Source organism: Talpa occidentalis, unplaced genomic scaffold (assembly GCF_014898055.3).
Source record: "Talpa occidentalis isolate TD23 unplaced genomic scaffold, MPIMG_talOcc4v2.1, whole genome shotgun sequence".
Classification (NCBI taxonomy): Eukaryota; Metazoa; Chordata; class Mammalia; order Eulipotyphla; family Talpidae; genus Talpa; species Talpa occidentalis.
The window spans coordinates 153207312-153231664 of record NW_026555331.1 but is presented as its reverse complement, the minus strand read 5'-3'; the positions used below and the strand labels follow the sequence as shown (position 1 = coordinate 153231664).

The window sequence follows — 24353 nt, the reverse complement described above, 5'->3', positions numbered from 1 at the left end:
CCAAAGTGAGTACTTACTATACCACACTTTTCTTAACTTGGGGTCGACGAGGAGTCGGTAGCTGTCCTGCTGTCCATGCTGTCTGCGAGTGGACTGTACGGATTTCGCCCATTTGGTAGGTTTATTTTTGAGTCTGGAAATACAAGTTAAAGCATGGTGTAATATTTAATGATCACCCTTGACAGACCCTATATTTTTAGTTTTGATGTTTTATGAGGTACCAAAGTAAATCTTAACAGTTGATGGAGTACTGGCCGTCAGAATATAAATTTGAGGGTATCTTTCCAAGAATTGCTGATTAATTTTGAAATAAATATCTTCAACCCAAGGCCCTGAGTTACTGTTTCAGTATTTTGATACTCTTAAGCATACACTGGACTTCTGATAAAAAGAGTTCCCTGTAGGACATCAGCATTTGAAATCTGAATGGGTACTGGTTTAGAACAGAAGTGCTGAAAACCTGGCACCGTGCTCGGGGGCACAAGAAAGCAGGGCTTGGGCCTGATAACTGGCACATCATGGAGTGTGCTTGGTCACTGTGTCTGGCCATTTAAAAGGTGTAAGACTTGGGCCTCCCCGGTGGTGCAGTGGGTTGAGCGCAGCGCTGTGAAGCTGTCCACAGCCTCTACAGCATGGGTTCGATTCCCGGCCGGCCAGGGAGATTCCCACATGGTGTGGCAGACCTCTCTTGTCTCATCCACAGCTCCCCTCAGCAGTGTTCGGTCTGTCTGCCTGTTCTGCTCCCCGCTCTGTCTCTGGTGAATCCTCTCACCCTCCGGTGCCTCTGGCCTGTACCCCAGTTCTTGTGTAAATAAAAATAACTTAAAAAAAAAAAAAGACTGGGAAAAAAAAGGTGTAAGATTCATTCTTAGCTCAGTGGTATGAAAACAGGCTGTGGGCGAAATTTGGCCCGTGGGCTGTTCTTCGCTGGTCCTGTTTTTTATACTCAATGGGTTCTCAGCCTTCTGTGTGGAGTGGATGGGGACAGTCAGGCAGCGGAAGTGGCAAGACTAGCCATATGTTGAAGTTCATCAGCAAGGTGTCATGGAGCAGTGGGGGGCAGGCCAGGTGAGGAGAGGAGACTTGAGATGCAGCTTGAGGCAGAATTGACAAGATAGTGTGGGTAGCTTGAGTTCCTGAGGGGAAGGGACCACTAGTTAGACGAGAAACAATAGAACCAGGACTAGGACTTGGGGAGACACCGGATTCATGGACATGCCTTCAGGTCTGCAGGGTGGCTGGCACCCCGCAGCTAGGCTCCTGGGCCCTCCTGTGTACTGAGGACAAGCCCCGTGTGCCCTCCCACAGCAGGGTCTTCCCTGTTGCCTTCCAGACAAAGGAGATTGCAAGATCCAGTTGGCGCCACTCTGCTCACACCTCCAGGAAGGCTCCCGTTCAACTCTAAGACTGGCTCCATCTCTAAACCTTTTCATTCTGCATAACTGTGCTGCCCAAACACGCGGATGCTTTACAAATGGTTTTCTTAACCTCCCCATGTTGCTAGACGAGCTGGATCTAAGAAATTGCACTCTACGCAGAATGGAAATCTCCATTTTTTTTAGTCCTTGCTGGTAGTTTCTCTGGTAGACAGCTAAGTTTGTACAAATAGAATGCTCTGTTCCCTTTTAAACTAGGGCGCAAAGCAGCTTTGACCAATAAAAATATAATTCAACCCCATAGGGAATTTTTAATTTTCCAGAAGTCACAGGAAACAAGTACAAAGAAACTGAGGAAGTTAATTTACTTAATGTATTTACTCCAGTGTGTCCAGCACGTTATTTCAACATGGAGGACTACTGTTGTTTTTAGCTTTTGTTCAGACTCAGTTTGTGGAGCCGCGGGTTTTCCACTGTGTGTGAGAGAGCTGTCGTGGCAGCCTCGCTTTGGCTTTCTTGGGGGCGGGGCGCGCCGGCCAGCGCCAGGGTCCATGCGGACCCCTGAGAGGACTTGAAGAAATCTTTCTCTACAGGACAGCTTTGTAAACAGCTTTCATGCTGGCTGATGAATGTGCTTTATTTTTCATTTCATTATCCTCATTATTTGCTCTTACTGGTTTTCATCACTTACACTTTTGTTAAGGATTTTGTTGTCGTTTGAGAATTTATCTTTTGTTTGTGTTTACCCTGAACCCCAACCTTCTCCCAAGTTTTGGCCACACACCTCACAAAATTTATTCCTCGTGGTTGCTAGACATTTCTTTTTCTGAGTTCACCGGGTCCCGCCTTTGCCTTCAAACGCAACGACCGCTGACGTGTCCCGGAGGTGAATGTCCTGGTTTGGGAGACTTTGGGGCAACAGTGAGATGGCCTTTCTTGACAGCACGCTCCCTTTTAGTTCACACCCTGACTGTTCATGGGCGTGTTCAGCTGTGGGGCTCCTCTCCCCATGGGAACGGCCTCCCTCACCCCCGCGGGAGGCGCCCCAGCCCACAAGCGCTTGAATGAGGAATCGTTTTATGAACCAGTTTTACTTGGTTATTCTGTCTTGTCTTTGTGATAATAATAACTGCTCCTTAAATTTTTTCTCTAACAGTATCTATTTTTAAAAATTGGGAAGGGGGTGTGAGAAAGACTAGGATGATGTCAGCCCTGCTTAACTCACAGGAATAAGTGAGATAATTCATGTGAAAATGTTTTGTGAACTCTTAAAACAGTGTCTCACTTGTAGGTTCTGGTGAACAGTTGAGATTTGGGGATCTGCAGCGCGTGCCCCCAGGTGACTGCAGTGGCCACGTGAGGGGTTAGAGTCGGGGTGAGCCCACAGGAACTCCTCGTGCTCCCCTTGGAAAATCGGAATGGGGCTTGCAGTGCCTTTATTTCTGAAGCTTCCTTGATGACCCCGACATAGCTCCATACAGCCCCAGCCCCTCAGGAAGACCCCAGCAGCCAATGCTGCTGTGACAGAGCCCCACGTCGACGACTTAGTGGCTGTCCCACTGCCGGTGCACAGGGCGCGCCCTCCCGAGAGGCACACGCGTGAATGAGACCTTAGCGCAATTCGGTGCTGTTCTAGCCCTTTGTCAGCGAGGGTGGGTGCAGGTAGAGTCCCCGTCTCTGCTCTCCACAGGCCGGGCCTGTTGGCTGCCACCCATTCTGTTGGTGGCTCCCGGAGAAGCACCGCCCTGGTGTCCTCAGTGGCCCGCAGTGCTGCCCGCAGGCACTGCAGGTGCTGATGTGCGCCTGGCCGCTCCTGCTGTCGTGTTCCCTGGAACCTTGAGCAATATTCGGGAGGGGACACCTGGGAGGGGAGACGGCCCAGCCCTTCCTCTCCTGCATCCAGCCCCTGTCACCCAGCAGCTAAGGCACCGCAGAGTGGCACCCCGCCCACCCACCTGTGCACTAATGAAGTGGGTGTTGACTTCAGCGGCTGCGTTGTGGGGGAGGCTTGTGGGCGGCGGTGCTTTGCTGAAACAGTCGGGGGCTGTCATCTTACTGATACTTTCCTCATAGCGATTTTACTTAAAGGTAGTTACTGTACATCGTTTTCTTAGGCTTTACATTAATTTATTAGATATGATTAGTCGGATGCATTTTTCTCCTAAGCTGATTATCTGTCTTAAGAACAGTTACTAATTGTAGTGCCACTAACAGCGACCTTTATTGAGGTCTTATTGCTATTTTCACTTAATCCTCACAATCATCCAAAAAGTAGGTATTATCTTCATTTTATAAATGCAGCAGTGAACTCAGTAGAACTGCTTACTACCACATGAGTACTAATCACCCTTTTTTCCTGCTTAGTAAAGAATAGCAAATGTCTGGCCTCCTTGCAGCGCTTGAGCGCTGGGCTGTGAAGCTGCCCGCAGCCTCTGCAGTGCCAGTTCAATTCCCGGCCGGCGAGGGTCCCACATGGCGCGCAGACCTCTCCTGCCTCCCGCTGCTCCCCTCAGCAGTGTACTTCGGTCCTTCTGCCTGCTCTGCTCCCCGCTCTGGCTCTGGTGAATTCTCTCACCCTCCCGCGCTTCTGACTGTACCCCGTGCTTGTATAAATAAATAAAAAATAAATCTTAAAAAAAAAAAAAGAATAGCAAATGTCTTGGCTTTGCTTTTGAATACTTTCTTAAAGTCAAATTTTATTGAGGTATATATAATTTACATATAATAAAGGACCCATTTTAAGTGTAAAGTTAGATGAGTTTTCATAGATTTATACACCTCTGTAACCGTTACTCCATTCATAATACAAAACTCTTCCATCATCCCAAAAAGTTTCCTCATAACCCACTCCTATCCTCAGCAACTGAGTTTTTCTTATTCTAAAATTTCACATAAAAAAAAGAACCGTACAGTATGCAATAAATGCTCAAATTTTTGTCTGGCCTCTGTCAATAAGCATAAGTTTGGAATTCATGTTGTCCTGTGTAGAAGTCGCTTTTTCTTACTGGGGCGTATTCTGTCGTTTGGACACGGCCCGCGCGGGGCGTCCGGTGTCTCCCGAGACTCCGGCTGCAGAGCGCACGCCCGCTGTCTTCCTGGGCACACGCATTTCTCTTTGGTAAATACCTGCACATGGGGTGGCTGCGTATCCAGGCTGTGTGGCGTGAACTTGCCCATGTGGCCTTCAGGGAAACTGCCCGGCTGTTGCCCAGGGTGTGTGTGTGTGTCCCCTGCTTCCAGCAGCCGTTGATGCGGATCACGCTCGCTGGTGGTGGAATTGCCGGTCGTTTTCACTCCAGTTGCTAGTGTCATGGTCAATGTGAATTTTCTTTGCGCATTTTTTTATATAATTGTATATTCTTTTTTTATATAGTGTGTGTGTTGCTTTCTTCTAGTCTGTGGCGTACTTTTTCATTTTTCTGTGTTTCAAAGAGAAGAAATTTGTAATTTTGAAGAGGCCCAGCTTTTTTTTTTTTTTTTTTTTTTTTAAGATTTATTTATTTTTATACAAGAGCTGGAGTACAGGCCAGATGCAAGGGAGGGTGAGAGGATCCACCAGAGCCAGAGCAGGGAACAGAACAGGCAGAAGGACCGAAGTACACTGCTGAGGGGAGCAGCGGGCGCGGCAGGAGTCTGTGGCGCCATGTGGGTTTCTGCCCAGCTGGCCGGGATTGAACCCTCACTGCAGAGGCTGCGGACAACTTCACAGGCTGTGCTCAACCCTCTGCACCCAGGGGGGGCCGGAAGAGGCCCAGCTTTATGGGGAGTTTTATTTCTAGTTTACTCGTTTGTTACTTTGTTAAGGTTTTGTTGCCCACCTGAAGATCATAAACATGTTACTGTTTTCTTTTAGACCTTTTATAGTTTTAACACTGAAGTTGAGAACTAGGATTCATTTCTCATTAATTTTTTTTTTACAATTTTTTTATATATATTTTTTTTATAGAGGCATGTTTTTTATTTAGTTAGTTAGTTAGTTTTGTTTGTTTGTTTGTTTATATAAGCACTGGGTACAGTCAGAAGCGCGGGAGGGTGAGAGGATTCACCAGAGCCAGAGCGGGGAGCAGAGCAGGCAGAAGGACCGAAGGACACTGCTGAGGGGAGCAGCGGGCGGCAGGAGAGGTCTGCGCGCCATGCGGGACCCTCCTCCGGTGGCCAGGGAGCAGCCGGGGATCGAACCGGCGCCGCAGAGGCCGCGGGCAGCTTCGCAACCCAGCGCTCAACCGCTGCACCACCGGGGAGGCCCTCTCATTAATTTTTGTGTATGAGAAAAAGGTGGAGTTTTTTTTTAATCCGAGACACAGTTTACATACAGTGAAATTTGTCCTTTTTTGTGTATGGCTCAGTGGGTTTTGGCAAACACTGCAGGCGGGCAGCCCAGCCACAGGCCAGGGAACAGTCCCATCAACCCCAGAAATGCCCCGTGCCCCTGGCTCTCCCCACTTCCCCTTCACAGCTTTGTCTTGCCCGATCGTCCTGTAAGTGGAATCCTGTTATGGAGTTTTTGCATCTGGCTCCTTCACTTGTCAAAACGCATTTGAGGTTTATCCCCGTTGTCACGTGTGTCAGTATTTATTCCTTGTTGTGGCTACGGTGGTGTCTCTGTGTGAATTTGACAGTTTATCCGATCACCTCATTGAAGGATGTTTGGTTTCAGCTTTGGGCCAATGACCAATAAAGGAACTATAAACACACGCGTACACATATCTGAGTGACCATGAGTTTTCATTTCTCTTGTAGAAATGCTTGGGAATTCTGGCATTGCTGGGTCCCATGGGAAGTGTATGTTTAAATTTTAAGAAACCATCTTTCCAAAGTGACCGTTCCATTTTGCAGCCCCACACAAAACAGGCGTGCCTGTCACTTCCTCCACTCCCCCCCCCCATATTGTCAGAGTTTTTATTTTAGCTTTTCAAATTATGTTGTATTCCATTGTGATTATATGAGTAAGGATGTGCTTCTTTACCATCTCATTTTCTTTTTAAAGGTGTTCAAATCTTTTGCTCGGTTTCTTAATTGGGTTATTTGTTTCCTTATTTAGCTTTGAGAATTTGTTACATATTCTGGATGCATCCTTTGTCTGATAATGTTTTGCTAGTACTTTCTTCAAGTCTGTGACTTGTCTTTATTTCCTTAAGAATCTTTTGCAGGGCAGTATTTAATTTTGATGAAGTCCAATATATTTATTTATTTATTTTAAAGATTGATTGATTGATTGATGCAAGCACTGGGTACAGTCCGAAGCACGGGAGGGTGAGAGAATTCACCAGAGCCAGACCGGGGAGCAGAACAGGCAGAAGGACTGAAGTACACTACTAAGGGGAGCAGCGGGCGCGGCAGGAGAGGTCTGTCGCGCCATGTGGGACCCTCACGGGTGGCTGGGGATCGAACTGGCGCTGCAGAGGCTGCGGGCCAGCTTCGCAGCCCAGTGCTCAACTGCTGCGCCACCAGGGGAGGCCCCAATATATTTATTTTTAATAGATTGTGCTTTTTATGTTATGTACACCTCACTCAAGGTCACAAAGATTTTTTGTTTTTTTAATTCTAGAAGTTACATAGTTTTGGCATTACATTTTGGTCTGTGAACCATTTTGACCCTATATTTTTTAATGGGGTACACACAAGGTATGGTCAGATTCTCTTTAATATTCACATTCAGTTGTCTAAGCACCTTGAATTGCCTCTGTGCCTTTGTTGGAAATCAGTTGATGGTGTATGTAAGGGGGCCTAATTTGTTCCTTTTATCAAGCCTTATACCAGGATCAAATTGTTGATTACTCATAAGTCTTGAAAATAAGTATATTCTTATTTCTTAAAACTTTCTGATTTTTTTCTTAAAGATTAGCTTTTACTTTTCTTGGTTTTGTGGTAACCACCTATTTTAAAGCTGTCGAAATGTTCAGTTTTTTTTATTTTCTAATCCATCTTACAGAATTACATGCTGATCCTCATCTTCTCATGAAGACATTTCATCTTCCTGTGTCCTCCTGGCTGGAAAAGCCGCCATGACTTTGAACAGGACAAAAAGTGGAAAAATCTTTGGCCTGTTTTTTTCTTAAAGACACATCCACATCCTGTGAGGGGATTTGGGGTACGCACTTGACTTTTCACTGAGTGGCTTTCTCTTTGTTAGGGCTGCAGCATCCTTATAGTTGGGGGTCAGGTATTTCGTGCTGACATCTCTTTTGGAATCTTGTGCGGGGCAGGACCCTACCCCGTGTTGTGGACTCGCGGTATCCAGGTATACAGGCCCAGTGTGAAGGCTGCACCCACGTGGAGCAAGCCTGAGGCCCCAGCTTTGCAGCAGCACACACTCATTTGTGTGTCTGTCATGTTGAGTGAAGGTGTGGATGCTGGTTTTTTAGCCATGATGCTATTGCACATTTGATGTATGTGCAGTGTGGTGCACTGGGAAACTGAACATTTGTGTGCTTTGCTCTGTTGTGACACTAGCTTTATTGCAGTGGCCTGGAACCCAGCCCGTTTGGGGTGTCCTGTTCTGTGCTGGTGCCTTGGGTGGGGCTTTACTGACCTTTCCATGCTTGAGTGTAATGATCAGCACTGGACACATGGTGGACACCATGACTGCCCCTTATGTTTATGATTCCATGTGACCTGATACCACGCTTGCGGATGGAGCCGTGCTTGGGAGGCACCACGCGAATCCAAGTTCAAATTCTGTGCCTTTACCTGCTGTCCTGTTTCCACAGCTCTAAGCCTGCTTTTTCCTGTTTCGATTTACTGTTTCTGGAGCCAGGGTGTGATGTCATTTTGATTTACTTGTGTGCCCTCATCAGCCCTTGACCCCCCCCCCCCATCTGCCAACAACTGTCCTCAAAATGGGAAAAGGTGATGCTATGGTAAATACATTCTCTTTTTGCTCTGTGGGGATTATAGTTATTCTGTTACTTACTTGAAATGCCTGCATATCTACATTTTACATCTCAAAGAGTAGGAATGTATTTCAAAAGATGCTACCTTGGTTGTTAAAATTTTTTTCTAGTAGGATGTTTGTGAAAAGTTCTTTTTTTTTTTTTTCTCCCCCCCCCCATTCCCTTGATCACATTTTATCTGTATTTTCTTTTCTTTTCTTTTTTTTTTTAAGATTTATTTATTTATTTATACAAGCACTGGGTACAGTCAGAAGCGCGGGAGGGTGAGAGAATTCACCAGAGCCAGAACGGGGAGCAGAACAGGCAGAGTGATGAAATACACTGCTGAGGGGAGCAACGGGCGGCAGGAGAGGTCTGCGCGCCATGTGGGACCCTCGCCAGCGGCCGGGGATCGAACCGGCGCTGCAGAGGCTGCGGGCAGCTTCGCAACCCAGCGCTCAACTGCTGCACCACCTGGGAGGCCCTCATCTGTATTTTCATAAGTTTTTAAAAGAAGTGATGCCTTTAGTAATCTTTTGGGAAACAACATATTTTGTGAATGTCTCTGGCAGACCTCTATAAAATTAATTTCACCTATTCCGACTGTTTTAGTGGCTGTTTCAGTTATATGGAGATATTCTCGTAGGTGGAGATTGCGTGTTCACTTTTGAGTTGAATTCGCTTCCCCTGTCCCCCACCCATCTTGACCCCACTTGGTGGGCTTTTAACCACTTTCATCTGCTGGCACTCGAGGGTTCGCCTGTGAGGAGCTTGGTCCTGGCCCGTAGGGTATCTGTCGCTGTGTCCTATTTGCCGCCCTCAGCAAACACAAACCCATGGCCCAGAGCTTGCTCAGCAGCTTTCTGAAGTCTCTGCCTTGGCATCACCGACCCCTGATTCTGTTCCAAAGACCTAACTTTGTTGAGGAAGTTTTACTTTTAGATTCTGTCAAGTGATAGTAGAAAGTTCCTTACAGCAGGGAGGCCTTGTCAGTCACAAATCCCTTGGGTATGGGGGGGAGGGGGTGTTAGCCTCCTAAGAAGATACTTTTCAGTTCATTTACAGTAACACAAGTAATGTCATAAGTTAGTAGAGTTTTAATTTCACTGCAGGTTAATTTCACTCATACAGGCTTAAGCAGGAAGGAAAGCGACAACCCGTGTGTGTGGAAGACTGAGGTTCACCTCAGGAACAGCGGTTCTCCCAGAACTCTGTTCTGCCTTCCTTGGTCCTGATTGAAGGCACTTGATTGTAACCTATTAGAATCACCTGGGAGGCTTGAAAAGCCCCGCGCCCTGGATGCTGTACCCTCTACCAATTAAATCAGAAACTTATGGGGGGCTGAGACCCAGGCGTAATTTGGAGTTCCCTGACTGATTGCAGAGTGTAACTAACTTTGAGAACCAACTTCTAAACTTTAGGACTTGGTTTGGAGGTAAGTGTCATCAGGGAGCTTGGTAGAAATGGCAAATCCCACAGGGTCCGCCTCAGATCTAATGAATTGACAGTCCGTGCTTTGACAAAGTCCCTGGGCGAGCTCTTTAACGCTGAGGAAGCACTGCTTTTTAGCCCACTGGTTTTCGGACTGCGAATCGGAATTGCCGGAGGATTTCTGAAATGCCGGAATATGGATCATTCCTCTAGAAATTCTGGTTTGTAGGGGTCCTGATTTTGCTACTCAAAATCTGGGTTTTGCTATTGTCTACCTGTAGTATTTAACTCTTTTTTTGCCCCCTCTATTTCCTGTAATTTGATAGAGCGGGTGGTTTGGCCAGCCTCCGGTGGTTTCTTTCCTCTTCTTCACCTCCCCCACAAATTGTCTCAGAGGTCTGTATTTGCGGGTTATTTCTCATGTGTTAATACTTGCTCGTTGTTGCTATTTAATTCATGGGTTTAAAAATCATGGTCATTGCTATAGTCTTTTGGTTACAAGAAATAAATACACGCCCAGATTTTCTCCAGTTTACTACAGTTGTTCTCTTTTTTAATGTGTATCTCCATGCGAATTTAGGTACCAAGGAAGAAAGGTGGGTCTTACTTCACTAATGTGTCCCAGTGCGTGGAGATGCGCCTGGCACTTAGCAGCTGCTTGATAGAACCTTGAGGAAACAAGTGGATTCATCCACAGTCAACTCTAGAAACTCAGGATTCAAAGGGAATGAAGTGGCACCAGTCTTGAACCTGGGAACAACTATAGCTGGTAGGAAATGGAGCCAGGAAGTAGAAAGGTGGTCGAAAATGGGGGAGCTGATCTCCTTGTTGTTACACAGCAGATGGCGAGCAGCGCCAACGGTCACTGGTGGAACCCCAGGTGGAACGCTAAGTGCAGGTATAACCCACTTGGCCAAGTGCAGGTATAACCCAGGGGCTGGGAGCAGAACCATCCACATCTGTTTTGTAGCACATAGTCCACCTGGAGATAGTCTTCCAGAAGTCACAGCAGGCCAGTCCCAGTCCAGAAATCACAGTGGCCAGTTTCTTGCTGTTCTGTCCATCCACTCTCACTGGTGTTTCTTTCGTAAAGTGAAGTGAAAGCTGCTTCCCTCTTAATTTCCTCCATAGCTTTAGCCTCTTCTTACCTGACTTTTTCCTTGATGGCTCTCAAAGCAGTGGACATTGTATAAGGGCAGGATAGGGCACAGAGCAGGTTTTCTGATCCCATGCAGACCTGGTAAAGGAGGAGTCAGAGTCCTCTGGCTTTTGCAGTTTTTTTTATTTAGATTACCAGACACACAGCAGTCAGGGGTGCTGGGGGGCCGGGAGGCTGGCAGGCCTCCCAGCCCCCAGCAAATCCTCCTCTGTCTGGGCTCTCCGGCGTTCTCTCTGCTCTCGGCTTCTCTGCTGCTTTCTTGGCTTCTCTTTCGGCTTCTACTGGCGTCCCAGTGACGCCGCCCTTAAAAGCCCAGTCTCAGCCCAGGTGAATCCCATCTCCCTAGGCCCACCCCCTAGTCCAGGTGCCGCCATCAGGCATGCGTTCAGGACCGCAGGGATCCATCATCCATCCTGATGGCGGGAGGGCAGAAAAGCCTAACATTTTTCCTTACCCTACACATTGCTTTGCAGGTGGTATGGCCAGATTACTGCAGGACACGCACGGGTCCCGTCCCCGTGGGTGCCGTTACCTTGAATTAGTGGAGTAGAGCTTTAAGTGGCCGAGGCCCTTCTCTGTAGCGTGCACTCCCCCTTATGCTTCAGCCTCTTGCACACGGCAGCTGCAGCCCCTGATGAGATCGTTCTGTAGTGCTGGGAGCAAAGGGGGGGACATAAGTCAACATCTGTCATCTTGGATTTTCAGGTGTATTTAAACATTCCAGAGCACAGTTAAGCCAGAAGAGACGGAATATCCAGATACAGAAACTAAGAATGCGTGTGTGACTATTTCAGGAGGGGGGAGGTTTAGAGCGACCAGGAGGGAGTAGGATCCAGACGCCAGTGGGCCAGAATAGCTTGTCTGGGAAGAAAACCATAGCGACCCCCTTGACTGTGTGGTGGTAATGTAAAGGGCCTCGGGCAGGCGCGCCCCGCAGGCTCTGGGGCTCTGTTCTCTGGCTACTGTGCATGGAGGCCTGCAGGGTGAGGGAAGGGCACGGTGGTCACAGGAGGTGACTTCTGAGGCTAGGCACGCGCCTCATTAAGGTTAGACCTGCTCAGATCAAGTGTTCTTTAAGTGCTTTTGATCTGAGTGGCTGGAGGATTGGGAAACACCCTGGGGCCCGGAGCAGATGGGTCGCTGAGCGTGGTCTTCGAGGGCAATGGTTCTGGGTGGCTCAGTGTTGCTGGGGGCCGGGTTGTCAGTACTCCCACTCTCTCCTGGTAGGTTTGGGCAGGTTTCAAGAATTTGTATTTGTTGGAAGTTACTCTGATGCACCCCGGCCACCCAAGACGACTATGGGAGGGAAGGGGCCCTGAGAGGATTGTTGAAGAGAGAGAGGACAGGACCGGAAAGACCAGAGCTTGGTGCCCCACAACTTGTGGGGCTTTTCTGTGGCTGAATTCAGTAGGCTCACAAAAGGCGAGTGATGAGATTAAGATCCAACAAAAGGGCTCAGAGAAAGGAAATTGAAGGAGGTTCACAGAAGAAGGGTAGACAGTGATTTATGTTGGGGTTTAAATGGCTGGTGTAAGCCTCACCTCCGTGACTTCAGCCTGTAGTAAGGAATATGTTGCATTACGACCTAGTCTTAAAAGAGGACATAGCGGGAACAAAAATTTTGAGCTCCCTATTTGCAATCCACTCTGGTGTTCCTCTGAATACACTGATGACTTCGCTGTGTTGGTTTCATGCTGGTGAGTCACAAACCCGGGCTTGAATGGGTTGCTTCCAGGGGTGGTCTGATGGGAATGAGTGATGGGTGTCGGAAAGTGGGGGTGCTGGGAGGAAGCTCTGTCCTGCTGACCTGTAGGTGGGAGGTCCAGGTGGAGGGAACCCCAGTAGCCAGGGTTTCAGAGGTGCGGGGAGGGGCCGAAGCGGCGCGGAGGTGGTCCTCAGTGGGCTGCGTGTGTAGGGGACGTTCCATTCCGGGCAGGAGTTGGAGGTGAAGGAAAGAGGTCCTTGGGGTGGGTTGATCCCCAGACCCTGTGTGGGCTGACTTGATGGACACTGCTAGATGGAAACTTCCCCACCCCAAATCCTGTGAAGCTGCTGTCGCAGAGAACTCTGGAGTAGATGAGGAGGGAGTGGGGCTCGTTTGCTTTTTTATTTTTAGAAGAACACATGTATAGTCTAGTTCAAAATTAATTTGAAAACTATTGAAATATTTTGCGTAAAAATGTGCCTGTTTGGCGATCATCGTGAAGCATGGCTGAGTCTGCAGCCTCGAAGGTCGGCCTTCTGTCCCGACAGCCCCGAGCGAAAAGACTGTGCCGTGCACCGCCGCTGCCCGCAGCTGGTGGCAGCGTTCTGAAGAAAGTAAAAGTTTAGAAGAAACTTTAAAAATAATGTTTATGACTTTTAAAGTTAAGGTGGCTGAGTTTGGGGGGGAGCGTGGAGAACCGGGGCAGGGGCAGTGTCACCTGCCACAGGACTCTGGCGTGGTGACGTGCACGCTGGCTGCCCTGTGTGGTAAGCGCACCGCTGGCTGCGTGCTGCTGTCACGTTAGTTTGGTGGATGTATTGTTTCCAGATCCCGTTTCTCCAGAGGGGATCTGCAGGAATTCTCCTGAGGTTGCACAGATTTGTGCTGGAACCTCTTCGGGAACGCATGGGTATGGCGGGGTCTGGATTGGATGTGGATAAAGGCCAGAGCAACCACACAGTTACTGTGAAGGACGAATGCTAGAGATGACCAAATAAAGAACATACTTTGCCGTCCATCCACAGTGGCTTTTGTAGCTTACGAGCAAACCACACGCACAGCAGTAGAGCAGGCTGCTGCTTGGGGCCTTCTGTGTGCCCCTTAAAGGCCAGAAAGGACTGTCCCTGGGACCGAGAACACGGTGAGCAGTGTGGTGTATTTCCCAAGTTTAATTATCACTTAGTGCTGACCTGGAACAATTTCGACACTGGTCTCATAATTCTACTTTTCTAATGAAAACAGCGGAAACTGCTGTGTCGGTGTCAGCAGATGCAGCCTTCCGGTGCCTGCTTCATTTCAGTCATTATCTCCCCCAGGGGAGGAGAGACCCTGGGGAGGCCTAGCCTCACCTAGTCCCATTGCTGCTAATGAACATCCTTTTCTCCCCGGATGGGTCTCTTGCTCCCGGAGGACCCGGACCGGGCTTTTCAGTTCTGCTGGCCCAGTGACTGAGCTCTCGCCACCCGCCTGGGTTGGGATTTGGGCCGCTACCTCACTGCCTCATCTGCTGCTTGTAAAGGCGGCCTGGCAGATCATTTAGGCCCATTGTGATACAAATGAGGGGCTCTTTGAATGGCTATCAACAATTTTACTGTTAAAGTAGTTTTGTTTTCAGAAACTGCATTTTGTATGTCTTTTTATGCTATTTCTGTAGATGTGTGTGACTTTGCAGTTTGATTGTGGCTTCCTAAATTTCACATGGTAATTGCCAAGGCGCTCTGCCGCCACCCCTGCAGGTAGTACGGTTGAGACTTGCCAGGCCCAGGATATAGAGGATGTGATCGGGTCTCTCAGGAGAGCGTATCACCTCTGTCAGACTGGACCCTTTGTCTAACTAGTTTTTTTAATCCATTTTTTGCCCAACCAGCCATTCTAAAATCTTCTTAGTCCCTTTACTTTCTTTTTACTTTTTGAAGATTTATTTTATTTATGCATGCATGCAAGAACTGGGGTGTAGGCCAGAGCTGGGGGGGGGTGAGAAGATTCACCAGAGACAGAGTGGGGAACAGAATAGACGGATCTAGTGAAATCCACTGCTGAGGGGAGCAGCGGGCGAGACTGGGGAGGTCCATTGTGCCCTGTGGGTCAGCTACCTGGCTGGGGATCGAACTCATGCTTGATATACTCGTGCTTGGGACAACCCGTGCCACCAGGAGGCCCCTTTACTTTCTTTTTAAACTCTTGTCTATTTTTCTTTAGAAAGAAAAGTATCTTCTGCTTTCTTCCTTCTCTTCCCATTCTTAAGCCACATAACAAAGCCCATACCTTGATTCGGCAGTCCTAGAAGTTTCCTTTTTCTTATTTAAATTTTTTTTATTTAAGCAGTAATAGTCAATGTAAATGAGAATTTTCTTACTCCTTTAAAGTCTCACGTTTTATTAACTTTTTATTTATTTATTTATTTATTCAAGTGCTGGGATACAGGCCAGATGTACAGGAGGGTGAGCAGAGTCACCAGAGTCACCAGAGACAAAGCGGGGTACAGAACAGGCAGACTGACGAAACACCCTGCTGAGGGGAGCAGCCGGTGAGTCAGAAGAGGTCTGCAGCACCATGTGGGATCCTTGCTGGCCGGCCGGGATCAAACCTGTGCTGCAGAGGCTGCAAACAGCTTCACAGTGCGGCGTTTAACCGCCTGCGCCACCAGGGAGGCCCAAGTTTTGTTAACTTTAAGAGGGTTTTATTTTCCTGATTTCACTACATAAAATGGTTCTGTGGGCCTCCCCGGTGGCGCAGCGGTTGAGCGCTGGGTTGCGAAGCTGCCCGCGGCCTCTGCAGCGCCGGTTCGATCCCCGGCTGCTCCCCGGCCACCGGAGGAGGGTCCCACATGGCGCGCAGACCTCTCCTGCCGCCCGCTGCTCCCCTCAGCAGTGTACTTCGGTCCTTCTGCCTGCTCTGCTCCCCGCTCTGGCTCTGGTGGATCCTCTCACCCTCCCGCGCTTCTGACTGCACCCAGTGCATGTATAAACAAACAAACAAATAAATAAATAGAGCATGCCTCTATTTAAAAAAAAAAAGTTAAAAAAAAATAAAATGGTTCTGTATTTTGAGCTAAATGAACTTTATGAGCTCACTTACATAACATCATTTCTTTTGAACACAGTCCATTTGAGCTGTGTGGCGCCCCTGGTCTACCGGTGGCTCCTGTGTCCCATGCAGCCCCCCATGGGGACTGACCTCTCCTAGCCATGTGTGTAACATTGTCACCTTTTGTTGTGTCTGCTAGGAGGGTGCCCTGTGGTGGTCTGAGTTTTCGTTTCACACGTATTCAGAAACCCATAGTGTTTTCGGCATTGTACTGGTCGTGGGAGGCAACTTAGTGGACGAGGAGAATTTCAGATAACACGAAGCTCTAAACAGAAGTCAAACAGGACGGCTGTGGCAGTGACTGCGACAGGGTGCCCCCTTAGGAGGGGCGGGCTTGGGGGAGGCTCCTCTGAAGGGAGGACATTCGAGCCCAGAATAATAACAAAAGTGAGTCATACTTCAGAGATCTGGGGGAGGCCAGAACAAAGGCTCTGAGGCCGCCAGGAACTTGGCAGGAACAGAGGGGATCTGACTGGAGCCCAGGGAGGGCTGGGGCGGGGAGGGGCAGCAGATGGGATTAGGGAGGTGGGCAGAGCTGGGTGGGCCCTGGATTGGGGCCTGTGCTTAGGTGTTGGGGACTTACTCTGATTGCAATGAAGGTTTTAAGGTGGTAAGTAACATTGAGTGTTAAAACTCTTGTCAGTTGCCTTGTAGAGGATGATTTCAGTTTTGAGTAATTCTAGACATGTTGCCCTATAGGTCTAGCTGCTCGTGAGAATAGGCCTGCCAACCTGGGGGTTTCTGGCTGTCTCCCAGCAGCTCCCCCGTTTAAGCCAGCCTATTATTAACGAATTCCTACATCCAAGGGGACGGCCTTTGGTGTGAAAGCCTCAGGCCTCCTGTCACACGCACCTCTTGGAGGTTTAGACAAGCAAGCGCGACCTGAGCTCAGGAGACTGGGCTTTGGGGTGGTCTGCACGCCTTCCTGGGGCTTTCCTGCTAGAGCCTTGGAGATGGACGTTAAGGGAGGGAGGGGCATGTTTCTGTTGCCCTGAGGACCCTCGGAGAGGAGCGGCCTGGGGTGAAAATGGGGAGAGACCACTTCCCCACCCCTACCCTGGGTGAGCGTCTACGCGTGTTCTGGCAGCGTTTCTGCACAGGTGCCCCTTGGAGTCTCCCCCCCGCAGAGCCGTCAGTGGCGAGTGAGCCAGGACTAGGGCCCAGCGCTGGGTTCGGAAGCAGCCCCGCCACGCTGGGACTCTGGAGTCCTGGGCGGTGCTGGAGCGTTGGTGCTCTGAGTGAGGGGGGATCTCTCTGCCTTCAGGGAGTGTGCGTGGCCTCATGCCAGGTTTTCCCAGTTCCCTCTGGGGGAGCTGTTCCTGGTAGCTCTCCAGCAGCCCTGTGTGAGCGCCGGGTTGTGTTCATTCCTGCACTGGAATGGTCAGATTTCCATGAAGCCAGAGGAAAGTAGACCTGCTGTAAAATAAGCGTTGCTTTACTGTGCTTGTTGGTCAGTAATTTGTTGCATCACTGAAGTATCTCATAAAAAAAGTTCCTCACATAAAGCAAATCAGTGATTTTTCTTACCTTGAGATTTCCCAGATGCCATTTGAAGGAATGTTTTCTGATCCCAGTACGTTCAGTTTCTTCAACGTAATTAAACTGGGGCCGGACTCTCCCAACACCTGAACTCTTGCTCTCTTTTCTAGGGAAATCCTCACTGACGATTCAGTTTGTTGAAGGCCAATTCGTTGACTCCTACGACCCAACCATAGAAAACAGTAAGTATCCTCTCCCAGGATTTGTGGGCTGGAAGCCGCCTTTTCATGCAGGTGACCATCCTGTGCGCCTGCAGACTGATTGCAGGGAAACTGGCTAAACCTTTAGATCTCCACGGGAGCCAAAAAACCCTCCCAAGCCAGTTTCTACTGAATGGTTTTTCTCTCCAGTGTCCAGATCCTGCCCTGGAGAGATCACACCCGGTTCCAAAGCAGCTCTGGTGGTGCCTCAGGTTCCAGCTGCAGGAAGGCAGGCAGGGGGAGCAGTCTGCCTCCACCTCTTCTCCACAGTGGCCCTTTTTAGGCTCCCCAAGCTAGAAGAGAATGGATGTAAACTCGCCACCTCCTTTGGGGCTTGCTCTTGTAGAAGCACCAGCCCTCCCCTCCCCCTTTCTAAAGACCTGAAGGGAGCCTGTGGAGAAATGAGCTATTCTGGGATAGGAGGGAGCAGTTGCTGCCTTAAAAATAAAGTTGGCTCCTTAGCCTTTGGCATTTCGAGCCCTGTGCAGGGGCCAGCACTGAAGCCAGAACCAGTAATCACAGCCTTTACCTGTGGCTCAGATTCTTCCTTAAAGGATTCTGGGACCATGAGGCAAGATTCCAGGACTCCCAGAGGAGCGTCCGAGACTCTTCCCTTGGGGGCGCTGGTCTTGCCCAGGCTCTCAGACCTGCAGTGGCCTAGAGCCAGCCCTTCACATGCCTACCGCCAGCGCTCACTGTGGCTCCGGGGCCAGGAACACACCAATGTAAACACGTGACACCCCAGCCTGATGGGCATGTTGTATTAGACTTGAAGACGACACATGCCTCAAGCTCGGTGGCTCCATTTGTAGCCCTCACCTACCCAGAGCTTGCCAGGGAGAGGCTTAAGGGAGGGTCACGACTGGGGTGGACACACTAGGGCCCGCAGGCCCAAAAGACCCACTGCCTCTTGGTAGGGCCCATGAGCTCTTTGTGGTTTGTGCCTTGTGGCTGTCAGAAGGAGAAGGAGGTTTGTGACTCGTAAAATGGACCTGAAATTCACATTTCCGCATCCATAAGGAAAATGTCGCTGGAAGGCAGTGGCGCCACTCCCTTCAGGTTACCTCGGCCGCCCCCGCTCCACAGAAGCAGAGTTGCTGAACAGTGACAACAGATGCCGTGTGGCCCACAAAGCCCAAAATAGTTACTCTCCGGCCCTTTACAGGAAAAGCGTGCTGACCTCTGGCTTAAAATACTCGCTGTCCTTTGTGTCTCCGGGTGCGGGTCGCAGGGGAGGAAGCCTGTTGGCTGTTAACTGGCTCTGGGCAGGCCTGAGTTGGAGAGTAACCTTGGCGTATCTGGAAGAGGCATCCTGACCTCCTCCCTGTGGGTCTGTAGAACAGCAGCCTGTGGGGTGTGGGGCGGGCTGGTTTGAATGCAACCACATTCGGTGATCTCCCCACTGGAGGAAGAACAGAGGAAAACAGCTACCTTGGCTTTAATGTTTGCCCTCGGCAGCAATTTAGGGCTTCCTGTCCTTACAGCGATAAAGAATGTATTCATAGCAGGCTAGGAAATCGTTTTCACAATGAACTCTGCCCCAAAAATTGTGTGCCTTTGTGCCATTTCAAATTTATTGGAAAGAAAGTCCTGGAGTCTCTAGAGCACGTTTTCTCACTGAAAGCCTGCTACCTCGATCCTGTCTCTGAAGTAGAATTCAACCCTACCTTCAAGGCTGTCAGCATCGTCTTTAATCTGTTTTTAATGTTTTCTCAAAAATGAGTTCAAAATACTTACCAAAAGTCTTTAGGCAAGGGCAGCAATGAATATTAAATACATGAACCCCTTACAAACCGGTGAACCGTATTCAGACATCAAATTCTGTGTGCAGTGACAGTCTAACCCCGGGCAGAACTCTGCTCCCCCCACCGGAGCAGGGACCCCTGTTCAGCAGGGGAGGGAGTAAGAGAGGGAATGGTTGGCTAAACCTGTTGCTAGTGGTGTAAATGCATGGATGGTTTTGTGGATTTAGAAAACACAGGCCTCTGTAGATAATCCAGCTGTTATTTTATACTTTGTAATACAGCACAAGGGTTCATAGCAAACACTCAGTGGCAACACATTTCTATGAAGTATCACTACAAAAGCAGAGCTTTGGGACGGAGTCATCTTTGAAAATGGAGCCTTGGGGGATGACCTGGCTAAAGCTGCACAGTTTCTAGTTTGGGAAAATTTTGACACCAAAAACCTCCTTATGTGAATTCCTTTAGTAGATACTGTAGTCTAAGAATTTACTACAAATTTAATTGAGTTGAGGAAATTTAACTAGTGGTAGATTATAATTTAAAGGCAGAGGACAGCGGTGTGCAGCTTCGGCCATCTCAAGGTGAGACCGTTGGTGGACTAATAAAGCTCCTCTTGGAAATTGGAGATTCGAGTATTAAGAGTTTTGCAGCACCAGCCAGTGCCTCGTGGCGGTGGCCTTCTCAGGGAGAGGTGACCAAAGTTCCCAGCACACTTTAGGCACACACAGCTCACTTTGTGGGTAACACATTTTAGAAATCTGTGTGAACCGTGCTTCGTGGTGGAATTCACTAGCAAGCAGCTATTACGTAGGGCGATTTCAGGGTTTTGGGTTGGATGTTGGATTGATTTCTGCAGTGACTGAAAAAGGGTTGGGGGAGAGAAGGGGCAGAGAAAACTTCCCATTCTACAAGGTTGGAAGCAGCGGGCAGGTGGAGAAGAATTTGCTCCCCGTCTGGGACCTGACGGTCAGCTCTTGTCACACTCCCCTCTTTCCTGCGTTGACGCGGCTTCCATCGCAGATGGAGGGTCTTTCACTTCATCGTACAGCTCAGTGTGGGAAGACTCACACCCGTTTTCTGTGCAAAGATGTGCTAATAAGCTTTTTGTTAATATTGTATTTCTTTCCCATCTGGAACAGCTGGATGATCTCCCGCTACCCTGCCCTCGTGGCTAGTTCTCCCGGTCTCCTGGGCTGAACCTTCTCCCTTTCCCGACCAGGCGTGCAGGGCGCCTGGGCCTCCGGCTCGTCAGCGCTGTGCTTTGCACTGGCTCTGGTGAGCGGCCCCAGCCTCTCCCTGCACTCTGGGCTTTGCTCTTTCACTGCCCTGTTGCCCCTCTGGTGTAGGCTCCCCAGACCTGACAGACCTAAACCAGCTCTGAAACACCTTCCTCTCCCATCCGCAAGACCCTTCCCCCCAGGCTTTCCCTGGGTTGCTAAAAGGCGACCCTGCTTCTACCTGCTCAGACCAGATAGGCTCTCGGGAGTCCTCCCAGCTCTGAATTCTCTCACACGTCCCGCCATTAGCCAAAACATGCTCTGGCATCTAGCTCAGAAGTCCACCCCGCATCCCACATTCTCACCCTCCGTCTCTACCCGCTAGTCTGTGCAGCCACCCTCTTTCAGATCGTGCTAGTCTGTGTAGCCACTGCCCGTGGGCTCCCACCCGTCACCTTTGTCATCCTTTCAAAGTACAGATGAGGTCAGGTCCTTCCCTGCTCAAAACCTTTTGCTTCCCATCCCATTTAGAAGAAAAATGCAAGGTTTTTACCACATCTTCTAAGGCCTCCTGCCTCCTCCCCGTCTCTCTGCCTCCACTGCATTGATGCTGCTTCTCCTCAGCTCCTGCCCTTGCTGTCTCACCACTGCCTGATGCTTCTCCCGGACAGCATGCCTGGCAGTGTGCGTCTGTCCGTCAGTCAGCCCCTCCCCACTGCCTTCACAGGGATGCAGAGCTCTGAGGTCTGGGACTGCAGTCTCTCTTGCACCCAGATAGTGCTAGTGGTGAGATGGGCACGCGTGAAAAATTGTGAACGAATGAGTGAACGAATGAATGGTGTTTTGTTTCAGTATTCTTTTCATGACAGTTGCACCACGCTCCACAGCCACAATTACTGGGTTCCAAGGGAAGGGTGCATGTTTACCTGCTCACTGGTATTTCTTAAATGATTTTCCTTGAACCTCAAATGCACATTTTGATAATACCTAAGGTGTCAAGAGCAGGTTTTCACACAGGACCGTCATGGCTGCCCCCTGGCTGATAGTGATGGAAAGCCCGGCTCGCGCCAGGTGATCCCAAGCTCAGAGCGGTGACATGGGGGGAGGCATGACACACAGTAGCATTATTTCTTGGAGCTGCTGAAGCAGATTATACCCTGATCTTGAATTACTCAAGTCATTTTTCATCTGGTTTGGTATTTCCTTATAGTGACCATATCCAGAAAGGACACAGGATGATCTCGTATGGCAGTTGGCCTGAGTGCCCTGCTTTGTCATTTTCACTCATCTGATTCTGTCACCTCCTTTCAAGAGTCTGATGCTAGTCTGAAAATTACTGCTTTTCTCTCCCCGTGGAACACACCCTTCAGATGAGCCCATCCTCTTTGTCACCTCCAGTTTGCTCATTTTCATCTCTCTGGTTTTGCGTTCTGGTTTGGCTGTGAGAGGGTGGGCCAAGTGTGTGCTCCCTTGTCTGTGCAAGGGGTTGATTCTGCTGCCCAGCTCTTATCAAATCGAACAGCCAGCCAAGAGACTGGACTTGTCACGAGTCAAGATGGCTGGACCGGATATGCCAAGAAATCTGTCCCATTTAGTTGTCAGGGTTCCAGATGGTTACTTTTTAATGTTCTGTTACTATCAATAGTTCTTTCCTCTTTTGTCTATATTTGTTCGAAATCTGTCTCCTTAGAATTCTAAATTGACTTTTCCGGAAGTTATTTGAGTCAGATTTTTTCCCCTCGGTAGGGAAAAGACATGGTGACAAATTGCTTAAAGTAAGTGGGAACGATGGCTTCACACACAACATCTGCCCTTCTGCTGCTTATCTGTCAGAGAGACTGCCGGCTTCTCTGCATGCTGGAAGTCCTCAGCTCTTCAATTCAGTACGCTCGTTGCGCTCTGACACCAGACTGCCTGTAAATTAATGAAAATTTTTGTGCTTTTGCTTCACCCTAACTTCAAACTTTATGTAATAGATTTCGCTTTTTCACAAGGAAGGACCGCACAGAGGGAGAGAGTGTTTAAACTTCTGTAGGCGTGGTGGTGGTGCCCAGTTTCGGCTTCTTTGAGAAAGATTTGGGCTTTACTCCAACTTGATTTTGGTCCATCAGCCAGTACTTCTAGATAATGGAAGTGAAAAGAACCTGTCGGCTCAGAGCTTTGGCCTTTGTTCTGTGAGGGGCTCCGTGTGAGGTGGTTAAGGCCTCTCTCTAACTCGGTTGTCATTGTTCAAATTTTTAAGTAATTGAAAGGTTTTTTTTTTTTTGTTTTTTTTTTTTTTTTTTTTTTGTTTTTTTTGTTTTTTTACTAATATTAATTTTCTTTGGTCCTTTAGCTTTTACAAAATTGATCACCGTGAATGGACAAGACTATCATCTTCAACTTGTAGATACAGCTGGGCAAGTAAGTATCTCTTGACTCAGGATCTCAGAGTATCGGACAGCCTGGGCCTGGCCTTGCACGCGGGGGCGGCGCCAGGGAAGCCTGGTGACGGTGTGTGGCCGAGTGCTAACAGGCTGTCTGCTTCGTCTTCTAAAGACATTTATGGCAGTTTTCAAATAACTGACTTTTGTTTCAACTTTAGAATTTTAGATATATTTGTAACATTGTGGGGCCTTACTTTTTTACAGGATGGTAGCTTTCTATTTTCTAAGCTTTAATTCTGTGTTAGAGAGCCATGTGAGTGCTGTTCCCCCCCTTTGTAGTAAGTATTCTCTTGTGTTAAGAACGGAAGCAGATCTTTTCAGGAGGAAAAGTGAGGAAAGGATGCAGGGCAGACCCTGTGGGTTTGTGGCTGTGCGTGGACAGCTAGCTCAGGGAGCAGCAGCCTCTGCTCACCAGTCACTGTCAGAGGTTATGTGACCCAAGGAAAGCTCTTCGTGGGTTAATGTGTTGGTAACAGGGGGCCTGCATCACCAGGGAACTGGACTGAAAGCCGTGGGTGAAAGAAATTAGGAGGACTTGAAGGAAATAAAGGAAACCCTTTTTACAGCTTAACTTCCCCATTACCATGGCACCCGGTCCGGCCTCTGCCAGAAACCATTCTGTTGGGCTGAATTTATTGCAGCTCACTGGAGGGTGGGGAGGGTAGAGATGCTCCTCACCTGGCTTCTTTTTTTTTTTTTTTTTTTTTTAGATTGATTTATTTATGCATATAAGAGCTGGGGTACAGGCCAGAGATGCGGGGGGTGAGACAATTCACCAGAGACAGAGTGGGGAACAGAACAGGCAGACTGACTGAAACACACTGCTGAGGGGAGCAGCGGGCAAGCCAGGAGAGGTCTGCGGCACCATGTGGGTTTCTTCCCGGCAGGCCGGGGATGGAACTCATGCTGCAGAGGCAGCTGATTGCTTCATAGTGAGGTGCTTAACCCCTTGCGCCACCAGGGAGGCCTTCACCTTGCTTCTTATAAAGGGCAAAGGTATGGCATGACTGGTCTGCCAAGTTGGATGGAGACTTCTTCCGGAACTTGGGGAGGCTGGGGTAGACCCGGAGCTCTGTGGCCTGTCCTCTGGGTTTGCCGTGAACCCTTGGTGCTTTGTTTTGAAGTGAATGTAGACATGTAACCTTCTAAGGAAGCAAGGAAATGGCTCTGTAGAGTGTTTTAACACAGGAGAAACCCTGAAGTTTCAATTCTAGAAGATTTAAATAGAATACATCAAAGGTGCAGGTGACAGAAGTGACATGTGACCATCCACACCACACTCCCCATCTGGTGGTGCCTGTAACATGCCTTTGCCACCAGGCACATTGGCCTTGCCAGAGTTGGAGTGGAGTTTTTTGGCATGCGGGGAGCATGGGCACCTTGGGAGGGGCCGCACAGGTGACCTTGCAGGTTATCCGCTTATCTTAGAAGTGAACATAGCGCACCTCCGGGCAGGGTATGGGTGGGTTCTGAGGTTTGTGTCTTGTCAAGGCAGCAGTGTGTTTTATTGCCTGAACCAGGCACCCTTCAGGGTGGGAGTGGGGGGGCACCAGTGACAGTGATGCTGAGGCAGCAGGTGTAAACCAAGAGTGTCCT

General features: G+C 49.0%; 1 protein-coding gene across 2 annotated transcripts in view; it reads left to right on the top strand.

Moving 5' to 3' along the window:
* Positions 1-24353, top strand: part of RHEB (Ras homolog, mTORC1 binding) — a 41493-nt gene that overhangs the window by 5604 nt on the left and 11536 nt on the right. Inside the window, exons 1-3 of one of the 2 annotated variants that reach the window (XM_037516010.2) lie at positions 12493-12535; positions 17280-17351; positions 22667-22734. In XM_037516010.2, the coding sequence (XP_037371907.2) occupies positions 12508-12535; positions 17280-17351; positions 22667-22734 (168 nt within the window). In that variant the 5' untranslated portion in view covers positions 12493-12507. Of the gene's footprint in view, positions 1-12492; positions 12536-17279; positions 17352-22666; positions 22735-24353 lie in introns of those variants that run through there. The other variant, XM_037516020.2, reaches the window with a different exon arrangement.